The 13,427-nt window shown below is 38.7% G+C and overlaps 1 protein-coding gene across 1 annotated transcript in view; it reads right to left on the reverse strand.

Moving 5' to 3' along the window:
* Positions 1-13,427, reverse strand: part of kiaa0586 (protein TALPID3) — a 101,072-nt gene that overhangs the window by 85,461 nt on the left and 2,184 nt on the right. Inside the window, exons 2-14 of the mRNA XM_002933744.5 lie at positions 12,824-12,888; positions 12,025-12,106; positions 11,779-11,848; positions 10,593-10,770; positions 9,478-9,714; positions 7,925-8,072; positions 7,060-7,230; positions 6,546-6,660; positions 5,013-5,163; positions 4,783-4,821; positions 3,841-4,067; positions 2,210-2,282; positions 1,124-1,369 (exon numbers count right to left, since the gene is read on the reverse strand). Coding sequence (XP_002933790.3) covers positions 1,124-1,369; positions 2,210-2,282; positions 3,841-4,067; positions 4,783-4,821; positions 5,013-5,163; positions 6,546-6,660; positions 7,060-7,230; positions 7,925-8,072; positions 9,478-9,714; positions 10,593-10,770; positions 11,779-11,848; positions 12,025-12,106; positions 12,824-12,888 — 1,802 coding nt within the window. The remainder of the gene's footprint in view (positions 1-1,123; positions 1,370-2,209; positions 2,283-3,840; positions 4,068-4,782; positions 4,822-5,012; positions 5,164-6,545; positions 6,661-7,059; positions 7,231-7,924; positions 8,073-9,477; positions 9,715-10,592; positions 10,771-11,778; positions 11,849-12,024; positions 12,107-12,823; positions 12,889-13,427) is intronic.

The following is a 13,427-nucleotide window of genomic DNA, read 5'->3' on the forward strand; positions in this document are numbered from 1 at the left end:
GATCAGGCCAATGGCTTGAAGACATAGCAAATCCTTTAGGGCTCTGGCACACGGGGAGATTAGTCGCCCGTGATGGATAGGGAAGGGCAGACTTGAAAGTTGCAGCAACTAATTGCCCCATGTCTTTTCGCCCTTAAGGGCTCTGGCACATGGGGAGATTAGTCGCCCACGACAAATCTCCCTGTTCGCGGGCGACTAATCTCCCCGAAATGCCATCCCACCGGCGAAAATGTAAATCGCCGGTGGGATGGCATACGTGGCGGCGCGATTTCGGGGAAATCACGGAAGTTGCCTTGAGAGGAAACTCCCACGGTTTCACTGAAATCGCGCCGCAGCGTATGCCATCCCACCAGCGATTTACATTTTCGCCGGTGGGATGGCAATTCGGGGAGATTAGTCGCCCGCGAACAGGGAGATTTGTCGTGGGCGACTAATCTCCCCGTGTGCCAGAGCCCTTAAGGGCGAAAAGACATGGGGCAATTAGTTACTGCAACTTTCAAGTCTGCCCTTCCCTATCCATCAGAAGGATGTAGATATGTATTTTTTAAAAACGATTCGCAGATGGTCTTAGTTTTCCTTTTTTAATGCTTTTCAAAATATTTGCTTTTCTATCTAGTTGCAAGGATTCGTAATCTTCAGTTTTATGAATGAACTTTCTGTCCATAGCCTTTCTTAATTATTTTACAATCTGTCATTTAAACCACTGCCTGGTTGCTAGGCTAACTGTGATGCTAACAAAAAAAGAGCTGCAAAACAAAAGTCGTTTAAAAGAATATCACTCTTTGCAGTATATCAAGGGCAGAATTATCAAAATACGAGTTCAGAGCTAAATACATAAAAATTCACCCATGTTCTATTCATTCCTATGGGATTTATAGAAAGTTCTAACTTTCACCCAAAAATATGGGTGAAACACACATTTTGGCTGAAACACGCATTTTGATAAATCTTCCTCAAGTGTTCAGTTTAATATATACTACCCCTTTTAATCCATCTGGCCTCAAGAAGGCATCCAAGAAATTTTTATTACATATTATTTCTAGCAATCACATGGCTTCTATGAAAGAAAGGGCACCTGTAAGTAAAAACAACACATTGCTATTTAAAGCTCCATAGAACTCACCCTTGGCTTGCCACCTTTCTTTTGCAAAGCTTGAGAAAGTTCTTCCTTCTTGCTTGCCGCAATCCTTCCCTCACTCTGCTTATGGGAAGACCTGGGCAAGATTCCAGTTCTCGGTATTGCCCTTGCCGATGTTGTTTTTCCAGTACCTTTGATACTTTTTGCATCCTTAGTTCCCTCAGATTTTTTTCCCACTACCGGTTCTTGTGCTTTGCGACTGGTCACAATGTTTTTTCTTGAGATCTCCTCCTGTAGAAGCGAAAGGGGCTAGAACATCTCAAAATAACCACAAGGAAAATATAGGAGGATTTATAGATTTCGGACTAAAGTACCACAGCTGAGAAATAAATAAGAGTAAAGGCTTGGTCTAAATTTTGTGGCAGCACAGTGGCACAGTAGGTAGCACTTCTGCCTTGTAATGCTTACTTCAATCCTGGTCAGTGCACTATCTGCTAGGAGTTTGTATGTTCTTTCCATGCTTGCGAGGGTTTGGTTTCCTCCCACACTCCAAAGACCTACAGGCAGCTAAATTAGCTTCTAACTAAAATTGACCATAGTGTGTGTGTATGTTATGGGGATCTTAGATTGCAAGCTCCTCTGGGGCCACGTATGATGTATAATCTCAGTAAAGAGCTCCGGGAAATGTGTCATCACTATATAAATAACAAATAAATGTTCACTGTTTAGATCGCATTTACAATCACGTGGAAATTAACCTTTATAGGGAAATAATTATGAATAAATGGTGTGCTTTCTCTCTGCACCACCGCATACCTCCTACTGCAGAAAGGCATACATTTAGCATGGAACAGCATTGTTGGAAATGATCTTTAGCAATAAACAATTAGCAATAAGTAATATATCTAATACCGAAAACAGACCAAGCTGCCTACATATAGATTATTTATTCCACATAACATTACACTCTTGAGTGCCAGTGTAGGTTTCTTCTGCCCACCAAGTGAGCATATACATTTGTGTTAATTCACTTAACTGAAAATAAACAAGGTCAAAGAAGGATATTTTTGAGAGCCCTGGGGTAGACAAACTGAATTCATGTCATAGGTACTTTATACACAAAACATGTACCTGTATTTCAGAGGTCATTTCTGCAATCCAGGCATCAACAGATTTTTTAATATGTATTTTCTCTGCTGCGTTACTAAAAAAATACAAATATCTGTTATTAAAAGGACAGCATACCAACAAATTAAGAATCTCACAACAGTTTAACATTTTTAGAAAATAGTGTCTCATTTTATGTCACATACATGGGTACCCTTATTTGGCTGTACAAGTCAAATAATATGACCTACGTATGACATACACAACCAAACAAACATTCTTGTGCATTGAAAGGGCAACAGTTCAGTGATATTTGGGTGTTATTTAATTTAACAACATGGGAAGGTAAAGCCAGAACTTTGTTGTGTTTAGCGATTTTTACTAAACACATACAGGTTAATAACTGAAAGTTAGCTATACTAAGCTGGTTTATTTCTTTTTTAAATCTTTAAAGTGCACTTCCAGGGAAGGACTGGCCTGCCAAAGTATCAGAAGATCTGTAGGTGGCCCAGGCTCCAGTGGCTTTGACTAGTGATGAGCGAATTTTTTCGCCAGGCATGGATTCGCAGCGAATTTCTGCATAGGTGAATTGTTTTGCGTGCAAAATCTTTTGGTCGCGTCAAACAAGGGCGCGGTTGCGTAAAAAAGATGCGCGGACGCCAAAAAAAAACGTGCGCAACAAATGCGTTTCGCAAATTTTGCGCTGTTTTGCGAATGTTATGGTGAAGCGAAACGAGACAGATTCACTCATCACTAGCTTCGACAAATCCCATCAGACCTTTTTTATTTTAACTATAAAAGTCTACATACACTGTATACCAGGGGTCCCCAACCACCGGGCCGCGGACTGCTTGGCACTGGGCCGCCGCCGTTCCCCTGGAGAACAATGCGTTGCACACAGAGAGGCGGAAATTCAACTCTTGCCGCATTTAAAGATGTGAATGAATGCGCCATAAGCAAGAAAGTGCGAACGAACATGATGCGTGCATTAAGGCGCAAGTAAAGCTTAAGAAATTGCACTGCATGCACCCCCTCCGGTCCGTGGAAATTTTTTCCTCCTTGCGACTGGTCCTTGGAGAAATAAAGGTTGGGGACCCCTGCTGTATACTATTTGGACTGTCTTATCTTATTGTTTATAGAGTGGGCCCTCAATGTCAGGTCCTGTGGTGGGCTCTAGAAGGACCATTCTGACACTGTACACTTTGGTACTGCACATCTATTTGAAAGTCAATAGGTGAGATTTTTACTACAAAAAATACAAGACGTTATAGCATCTAAAAGCAATACTAACATACAAAAGACACTGTAAGTGACAGAATGATTGATGTTGTACACCCTCTTTGTAAATAACCAAATCCCAAGACTGGAGATTTTTTTTTAAACTAACCTGTTTGTGTATTTGTAAGGGTTATGAAGAACAATTTTTCTTTTCAATAAATTTTAATTGCGGTTTGATTTTTATACAGCGGATATCAGAATATGCCAAGTATCAGTTAGCATTTATCCGAGAGTGGAAGAAAAGGAGAAAGAAAAGAACCACAGTTCCACAGGATCATGTTTGTGGAGCCGAGAGAAAAATGATGAGAAAAACAGATGAGGGACTATTTACAACTAGTAAGGCTTTTATAAGACACCTGTTTGTATTTGTGCAGTACCTGTTTGTAGTCAGTGTGTCCATAAGGGAGTACATGGCTGCTCCATCCTTTGCTCGATTAATTGCCTCTAAGTTTGCTTCAAGGACCTTCTTATTATTCTGTACTTCTCTTAATATTCGCTCTGCATCTTCACACAATGACTTGGGTGGCTTTTTGCTGCTTAATAAAGAAGACTGCAGCTTATGCAGATCACCTGAAATGTAATATGGGCTGGCTTTCTCCCTAGCCTAGCCAGCCATGAACAAGACAGAATTAAAATGAGAATATTCATGAGAACATCACCATACCCATTAAATTTGGATTTGGTTTGCCAACCAAATCCATCATTTCTTTTGTGGAGGATATGCTGTTCAGCCATATCCCTAACATGAAAACATGGTTTTAGTCACCTGGCTATAGTTATAAAGTATATTATAGATCAAGGCTGTCCAACTAAAGGCCTGTAGGCTGGATGTGGCCCTCCATAAAATATCTATGGCTCCCAGTCTGTTGAGAAGCTCCATAGCCTTCACTGTATGACATCATTATTTTAACTTAATTTGGTCCTCAAGCATGCTAGATGAGAAATATATGGCCCACGTACTCTAATAAGTGCACCAGAATATGTTTGTGTTATGTTTGTGTTGTGTTGTCTCCCTAAATACATTACTGGAAAGAAGTCCTCCTGTCTTAACCTGTTTACTGTATACCGAGGGACAGCAGGAGAAGAAGTCAATGCACATATATAACATACAAACACTGCTAAAAAATTTCTATTCAACTGAATTATCATAGATTTATGTTACTGAGCAAGCTAAAGACAGCAACAAATACTGCTTAATGGTCAAAAAATAAAATCAGCCTAATGGTAATCACACCATATCACACCAACATCTTTAGATTAGCAGAGTTAGACCCAGGCGCTACAGGCAACAAGGCTTTTGCTTTGGAACTAAAACATACCGTCAAATCATCCACCTGTGGTCTCCACTGCTTGGCTTCCTAAAAAATTGAAGGGAGGTTGGATAAGTAATTAAACATCTTCACACAGAGCAACAAATCCACATAACCCTTTGTCCTTTTTCTCAGGTTGGCTTTCCATGTCTGGATTAGCCCTTGCTCATATGGCATCCATAGACAATTTGAATAAAACAAATAAGTGGGGGGTTAGTTCTTCTTTTGTACTTTCTCACCTGCAGCATGCCATGCATCTCCTGCTTCAGCAAACCCAGATCACACAGCACATCATTAGCCTTCTGAACTACAGTACTAGCTGTGGTATCTCTACTCTGAGAAAGGTATTTGGTCCTCGTAGCTGTATCCATTGGCAGGAAGGTGGAAGTGCTAAAAGAAAGATGGGAATATAACTACATTTAAACATAGAGCCTGCACATCACTTCTGTAGCTGTATGGGGTATTGCTTTTCAAATCACATTCCTTTAAGATCCCCAGAGTGCAGTGCCCATGGTTGACTCCAGACAAAAAAAATCCTAAATCTTGGTTTGCAGAATTTAAAAAGACCCGTTCATGAGTGAAACAAAGATCAAATTGCTAGAAAAGCTTTTCCATAAGGTATTCATGGGGCTTTGACCATGGCACACTCATTCAGGGGGATAATTTACAAACCTTTATTCTTTTTCTTAAAAAAAAAATAAATAAAAAGTTTTACTTGATCATAGCCATTCTAAGAGATTTGTATACATGTATACCCAGCATTTATTATTGCACGCTAACGCCGTGATTAAAAAAATAATCTGCAGTGTGATCCGTCTCTGTGATGTGTGTGTTCATTAAATCACTTTGACCGACAGACAGACAGACAGACAGACAGACATGTGTGCACATATTTGTGTACATACTAACTATATGACATACAAACATGTAGAAGAGCAGAAAAATAGGCTGCCCAACACTCTGCCCTGCAAATGTGTGACAGCTGCACAAATTAGAGTAAGAGTGTTATCAGTTAGGATTAAACCTAGTTATTAATGATCATCAGTTACAATCATTTATTTCCTTAGCGACCCACTTCTACACATGGGCTAATATCTCTGCCAGTATCATTTGCTAGAAAACTATAAACAGCACTCGACTTCTCCCTGACTCGTAGAAGGATCTGATCCAGCTGGAGAGACTAGAGGAAGCTCAGTTCCATCTAAAAACAGTGTGAAGTCCAAGCAACAATCAGACTGCCAACAATTCATTGTTTTTCTGTATTTTGAAGTCTGGAAGAAATCCTATGCATTTTCATTTGCTCATAAAGTAGAATTGATATTATTGTGCTGGTTGTCATAGTTGTTAATCACAGCAACTGGTTTGCACCTTATTCTGGGGGGGAATTATAACTGGGATAGTTTAAACTGTTCCATGAGAAAGTCCTACAGTGCACACAGATTGTGTTTTTTATCTGACAAACCACAATTTCAGTCACTTTGTATCTGTCATAGATCTGTATTAATCTGCTGAGATGAAGGATCGCATTGGAGGTTACCAATTAGGTTTTAATAGCATTTAAACAGAAGGAAGAATCTGCCCCTACACTCCAAAAAACTTATTGATTTGCCTGCATCTGGAGCCATTGCATTGGCATGGGTACAGGTACATGGAGTGGAATATAGCGCAAAACTGCAAACTTGGCTGATGCAATGGCTTTATGGATTTAACTACAGATCTTTTACATATAAAAGATCATAAGTGAGATAAAGGCCTCACAAAGCTTTTTTTACCTGTCATTACAGGGATAACTGTAGTCCTTTGTTGGGTTTGCTGCAGCTTTATAGGTCGATTTAAATAACGGAGACTTGCTCTCCTCTAAGACCTTCTGAAGAAAAACTCCGTTTCCTGCAAGTTAATGGTTTTAAGAGTAGAATTACTACTTAAATAAACATCATAATGGATGAAAACAGAAAATATCATCCAATCCGATGTTTTCCTTTTGCCAGTCACTTTATAAGACAGCACAAATGGGGTGAATTTCATCTCAGAAACACTCAAATTTGCATTTCAGGGCTGTAATCCACCCCGAATGGCCATTGACAAGCAGATTTAATTAAAGTAGATGGCAACAGGAATGGGTGGTATCAAGAAGTACAAGTGTAAAAAGAGGTCTTTTTCATTTCAGTAAATAATATAAAATAAAAGTTACATTTATTGCAATGTTATTTTATGGTACAGGTTCTAAATATATTGTGTGTGTGTCTCACCTTATTGTATTCTAAATGTATTCTGTGTGTATCTCACCTAACTGTATTGGATTTGTGGGCTTCCCCATATTTTCCTTTTCTTGAGTGGTAATTTGAGGGACGTGCACATCCTTTGCCATTGGAACTGGTGCAAACCTGCGAGGAGCCGGAGTTTCCAGAGGAGATTTTGCTGAAGGATTTGTATCTTCTTCATTTTGAAGCATGTTGGCTTTGCAAAGGAAAAAAAAAAAAAAGAAAAAATATTCCACATAAAAATCACTTTAAGATAATGTTATGTGTATCCAGCTTTAGTTAGCTTTGGGACTAATTTACACTATACTTTTGCACTGTGGCCAGGCCCAAACTGAGCTCACTGCAGATGAATAGTGATTGTTTCAGGTAATTGGGATGATGAATGTCTGGACCTGTACAGCAGACCTGAGAGTAGCAATAATAAATATACTGAACAACACTATATCTATTAAATCTAGAAGAACAGAATAACAGTTTTTTAAAAAGAACCCTGGCATTTGGGTGATGGGACATGAGGAGACTTGTCGCCCATGGTCAAATCTTCATTACCGCAGGCAACAAATTTCATGAAAAAGACTTTTCATAGCATATTATTAACACCGCTGCAATTAAAACCTATTACTCTCAGATGGAGTAAATTTAACGTGCTTAAGCCAGATCATTGTAATAGGTATTACTTGAGGCGATCCTAATGTTATGCTATGGAATGTCACCTTCGGGAGATTTGTCACCTGCAATAGCAAAGATTTAACTGCAGGGGGCAAATCTCCTCATGTGCCATCAGCGTAAACAAGGACAAGCAGAAAATGTCTAACAGCTATCCTCTGTAGCTTACCAAATATACATTGTTATGCATAAATAAAGCAAATCCAAAGAAGAGAAGCACAGACCTTTCCTGCAGTTCTCAGAAGTTGCTGACTTCATAAGCTGGTTGGGCGGCAGATGCTTTGGAACAGTATAGGGCAATGGAGCATATGCTGGAGCTTCATGCTGATGCTGCAATGAGCCAGTTTTCATTGCAGAGTTAATAAAATTTGACTGAAAAATCAAGGATAGAATCCAAATTAGTTTATCACATGAATCCACAACCTACTAACTGAAAGGCAAAGGTTTTTGTCACAAGCAGCCAGCTAGGAACACTGTATCAGGAGCAACCAATGATAATGTACCCAGTATCCTTTTAAAGGACAATTATCTATTACACTGTATTTACGCCTCTTTGTGTTTAAAGGGAAATGAAAGATAGACATACCCTGTCCAGGCCTGCGCTTCAGTAGGCAGAGGGGATACCTGGAATATCAGGTCCGTTCCATTTTTGAAGAAGAAGAATAGTGCTGGCATGGGGTAGGAAGCAAGCAGCTACAATCACTGGGGGGAGTCTAGTAACTTGACACCCCACAGAGAACCTACATTTTAATAACAACTTGTAATAAGTAGTTTGTGGTTCACACAAGGCTGATTTATCTGCAGGCTGAGACTCTGCCCCTATGCTGGCATCAGCCTTTTTGATTAAAGTATTAGGTGCACACGTAGAGTGCCCAGTAACCTTTTGCTTAATTTTTTCATTTTCTACAGTGACATCTAAGGATTCCCTGGGTAGGCTGGGTGCTCAATTCAAATGAACCATAAAAAAATAAAAACTTTGGTATTTATATATAAAAATGCACACAGAGAGATTGAAAAGAATATGCAGGAAATTAAAGCTGTGTCCTTTGTTTGTCTTTCAGACACAGTTAATTATCATCACATAGGATTTGTAAGAGTACAGACTAATGCAAATAATCACATTCTACAGTGGGAACATTGAAAGCAGATCTATTGGCAAATGAAAAGATGAGGAATGCAACATATTTGCCAGTGTGTAAGTTAGAGAGAAAGGGAATTATGGAGAAAGGGAACTACAGAAGGAATACATATTAATGGTTTACTCAAACAGCTACCTACAATGTGTGGTTGCTGAACTTTAAGTCACAGTTCCCAGACTCCCAAGAGAGCTGAATAATTTACATAGTTACATGGAAAATGGAAGTTGAAGTTTAGTAACTGGTAAAGAACCAGATTTTCTCTTGAAAACCCTATATTTGTAGTTGCTAGCAGAATCCTTGCACAAGTACATATAATAAGAGCACCACATGCTTGTCTATCATAGTCTATCATGAATGCAAACATCTGATTCTAAGAAATACTGATGATCCCCTTTAATTTTGTGTCCAATTGCCTACCAGGGACAATAACTTTCCTTTAGCAATAAGAGCCATAAAAGTAACTAACCCCATTCTGGTAACCAACTTGAATCTAATAATGGCAGTCTGGGGAGAAAGATTCTGTCGCAATCCCAATGCACCCATTCTTTCCACAGAAATACCAAAAAGGAAAAGGTTCATGCTTGAAATCCATTTATTTATTATTTTTTATTTCCTAAAATGAAATTCGGTGAATATACCTGCATTTGAATTTGTTGCTGTTGTAATTTCTCCAGATGCTGAAGTCTCTGTTCTGTCAGTTGGGCAAGCTGCCTTTCCAGCTCTCTCACCCTGTCACTGTGACATGATCTTTCTTGGGGATGACTTTGGATCTTGCTCTGTTGTTTAGAGAGCTGTTGCAGCTGCCTATCCACCTCCTGCAGTTTGTTTAGCAGTTGGGTAACACAGTTCACTTGGGCTTCCATGTCACTCTGAGCCTAGGAGACAAATTATATCAACCTTAATTTCAGTATAATTATAAGTATATATGTAAAAATAGGGGAAGATCAAAGGCAATTCAAACTTCAGCCCTTCCTTGTATTAAAATCTTGCTTTCCTTATGACTAATGCAGTGGTTGCATGGTGGTTTTATCTATGGTTAGGGGGCATTGAGTATAAGATAACACACATAAAGAAGAATTACCTTGCATAACGTGTAAAGTGTTGCTAAGACAAAGTAAGTGCAATTTTATTGCACTGCAGTGCATTGCAGATGCCACAGTACCATTATTATATAATATAATAACCCTGACTCTGATTATACCTTTTACTGTGTCTCATTCCAGAAATAAAGAACATAATAATTATTAATAATATTATTAAAAATAATAATTTTCCAGTGGCCGGGGGGGGGGGGGGGGGAGGCTGGTTGCAGGATTTCAACCCAAAACGTCTGAAATCTAAACGTGACATAGGCTTTCCTGCAAGGCAATGCTATATACTGACTGCTCAGATTTGAGAATGGAGTGCAAAACATACGCCTATCTAATGCATACAGCACTGCCTTCATAAGGCAGGGGAAAGGGGCAGCAAGTAGGAGTTACCTCTACAACCCCCTAACTTGCATGTCATTCAGATGTGCAAGTTAGGGAGTTTGCATAGTGTGCCAACAAGCATTATAAGACTATTAGTACAGAGCTGCATTGCTTTTGTAGAACTGCGCCTTGCGCTGGATTCAGCTCATGATACAATGCGCATGCTTCATTCAAATTCCCTGCCACAAGTGCCCGTAAATGAATGATTTGATAAATAAGCGCTATAATATGTACAACTGCAACAAGTTACCCTAATCCCACATTAAGAATGAAGAAGTTACCTTGAGAAGAGGAGCAGTAGCAGCTATAGCAGCAGCAGTGGCAGCTGCAACTGTTGTAACTGGGTCCAACTCATTAAGCTGTTTTTTGCTGTCCTGGGTGCATGTCTCTCTTTTAACCGCTGTACTGTCCTCAAGAAGCTGTACCCTCACCTGCTTAGTAACAGGGCCACTATGTGCTCTGCAATCAATTACATCACAAATATAGACTATTTATAAAGACAAACAAAACAACTACATTTTTATGTGATAAGCCGTCAAATATTTATTGAAAATTAACAATAGTGTCCTGTTGAAACTGCAATGTTTAAATGTCATCACCTAACGCAATAACTCAGTGATATACATTTTACCCACTATTTTGTATATATATTTTGTATATTAAGATATTAACACAAGAAGCTGTTCTAGCATTCTTTAGTTATCTGGATATTTCATGACACAGACTTTGAGAAGGATTTTAAGTAACATTCCACCAAATGGTATGCCATGAGAAATCTGGTGAGTAATTGTGCTTTCTAGTGATATGAACTTCTAAAAATAAGTGTATTTTTTTTTACACAGATATACACCGAATTCATAAACTAAGAGGAAACCATGTTATACCAATACACCATTTTCTCAACATCCTTTAGGATTAAAGTGCAATGCAAGTCCTACCTCATATTGTTCTGTTGCAAAGTGATGGGAACTTGAATTTTCTGGAAAGCTAAGGCACATAGATGGGTCTGGAAACAGATACAGGTATGGGATCCCTTATCCGGAAACCCATTATCCAGAAAGTTCCGAATTACGGAAAAGCTATCTCCCATAGACTCCATTATAAGCAAATAATTCTAATTTTTAAAAACGATTTCCTTTTTCTCTGTAATAATAAAACAGTACCTTGTACTTGATCCCAACTAAGATATAATGAATTCTTAATGGAGGCAAAACAATCCTATTGGGTTTGTTCAATATTTAAATGATTTTTAGCAGACTTATGGTATGGAGATACAAATTACGGAAAGATCCCTTATCCGCAAAACCCCAGGTACCGAGGATTCTGGATAACAGGCCCCATTCCTGTACAGGGCAATTTACATGAAGCAGTGTTATTTCAGCCAAATATAAAATTCATCCAGGGGGAAGCATTTGCAAGTCACAGCAAAGCAGTGCGATGCAGCTTAAATGGCAATCAAAGACTTACCTTTTATTCAAAGCTGCCAGCAGTGCTCCTTTCTGCCCAGTAGAGAACTGAGAAATCTCAATATCTTTATCTAAAAGGAAGCAATAGTGCTTATAAAGAGTGTCACCATATGCAAACCTTATGCAAACAATGCACAGTTCTAGTAAATTTGTCGAAAAATATATATAGAGGAATTTAAACACTACTTGTGCAGCACAAACTGGAGCAGCTTGCTACTCCATAAATATATACAATAAAGTAATTTACCTTTCTTCTTGCTCCCATTTTGTACTGTTTCATCTGGCTTTCTCATATCCATTACACTCTGCAAATGTTTGGTCACATATACCTTTAAAGGAGAAAAAACATACTACCTATCACAAGAACAAAGGTAAGAAAAAAAAAAACACATAGGTTGGGTATATGCTACCAGTGAAATTAACATGTTCAAAAGCATTTAGTAATTAAAGAAAAGAGAAAGAGAGGTGCTATCTGACTTGTCCTATATCCCTGGACATATAAGTTTTCAATAAGAAAAACTTGCCACTTACAAGGTCACGTTAGGAACGTCACACAAGATTCACCTACAAATCGAATGTCTGTATATGGCAGGTTTACCTTATCACACAGACGATCGAAGGAGATAAAGATCTACTTATCTGGCTAGGTACGATCAGATGCCAATTAGGCCGCTCCAGACCAAGTAAGAAGTTTATTGCCTAGTGCATGTCATCTATCCAATGACCTGACAAACCAATATCTGATCGAAAAGAGGTCAGATATCGGATGTACAGGTTAGAAAATCCTCTCAGGCGAGAATCATATTTGCCCATTGACGCAGTTCTCTCCTGACAGGCCTGGAGAATGGCCAAATTGTTGGCCCAGGGCCCCAGCAATTTAGCCCAACAAATGGGAGGCCAAATCAGCAAAAGTGACTTTGCTAAACGAGCATATGTTTAAACTTAAAAGAAAAATTATATAATATATTATTACATATAATTATGACCATTACTGCTATACCATGCAAAGCTATTACAACACAATTTCATCTGTAGTCGATAGTTACCTTTGGTGCTGATGGCTCTCTCTTGCTAGCTGACATCTTTGTCTTTCTCAAAACATTTACAGTATCTATATTTCAGATGAAAGGTGAATGATCATTTCACAGGGAAACAATTTAAAAAAAAACAATCTAATGTTGGTAAGAAAGGCAAAGAAACAGAAACCAGTAAAGACAGATATAAAACCAAATAGGTTGAGATTATTACAGTCTGCAGGAGATGATTTTGAGGTCCAAATAATGAAAATTAATTGTGAATATTAGTTTCAGGGAAGGATTTTCTATTACTTCTTTTCCTATCTACTGTATAGATAAAACCACTCAGAAATTAAATCAATACCATAATTACTTAAATAAGTAAATTCGATGTACTAAATAAATAGGTCTGTTGAAATGGTGGCTGCCTAGCTAGACCTAGCCCAAATGTTAGGCACCCCACAGTGATTTTAATTACTTGCCTCAAACCCTGGGCAGTGCTCCTCTTAGCCTGCACCGGGGTTCTTCCAGTGACCACAACAGAGCAATTCTTTTTCTCCATCTTCCTTATTCACATGGTTATGCAGTAGAGGAAAAAGCAGAGCTTTAACAAAAAAGCCAGCTTTTTCATTCT

The sequence above is a fragment of the Xenopus tropicalis genome, chromosome 8 (genome assembly GCF_000004195.4).
Source record: "Xenopus tropicalis strain Nigerian chromosome 8, UCB_Xtro_10.0, whole genome shotgun sequence".
NCBI lineage: Eukaryota > Metazoa > Chordata > Amphibia > Anura > Pipidae > Xenopus > Xenopus tropicalis.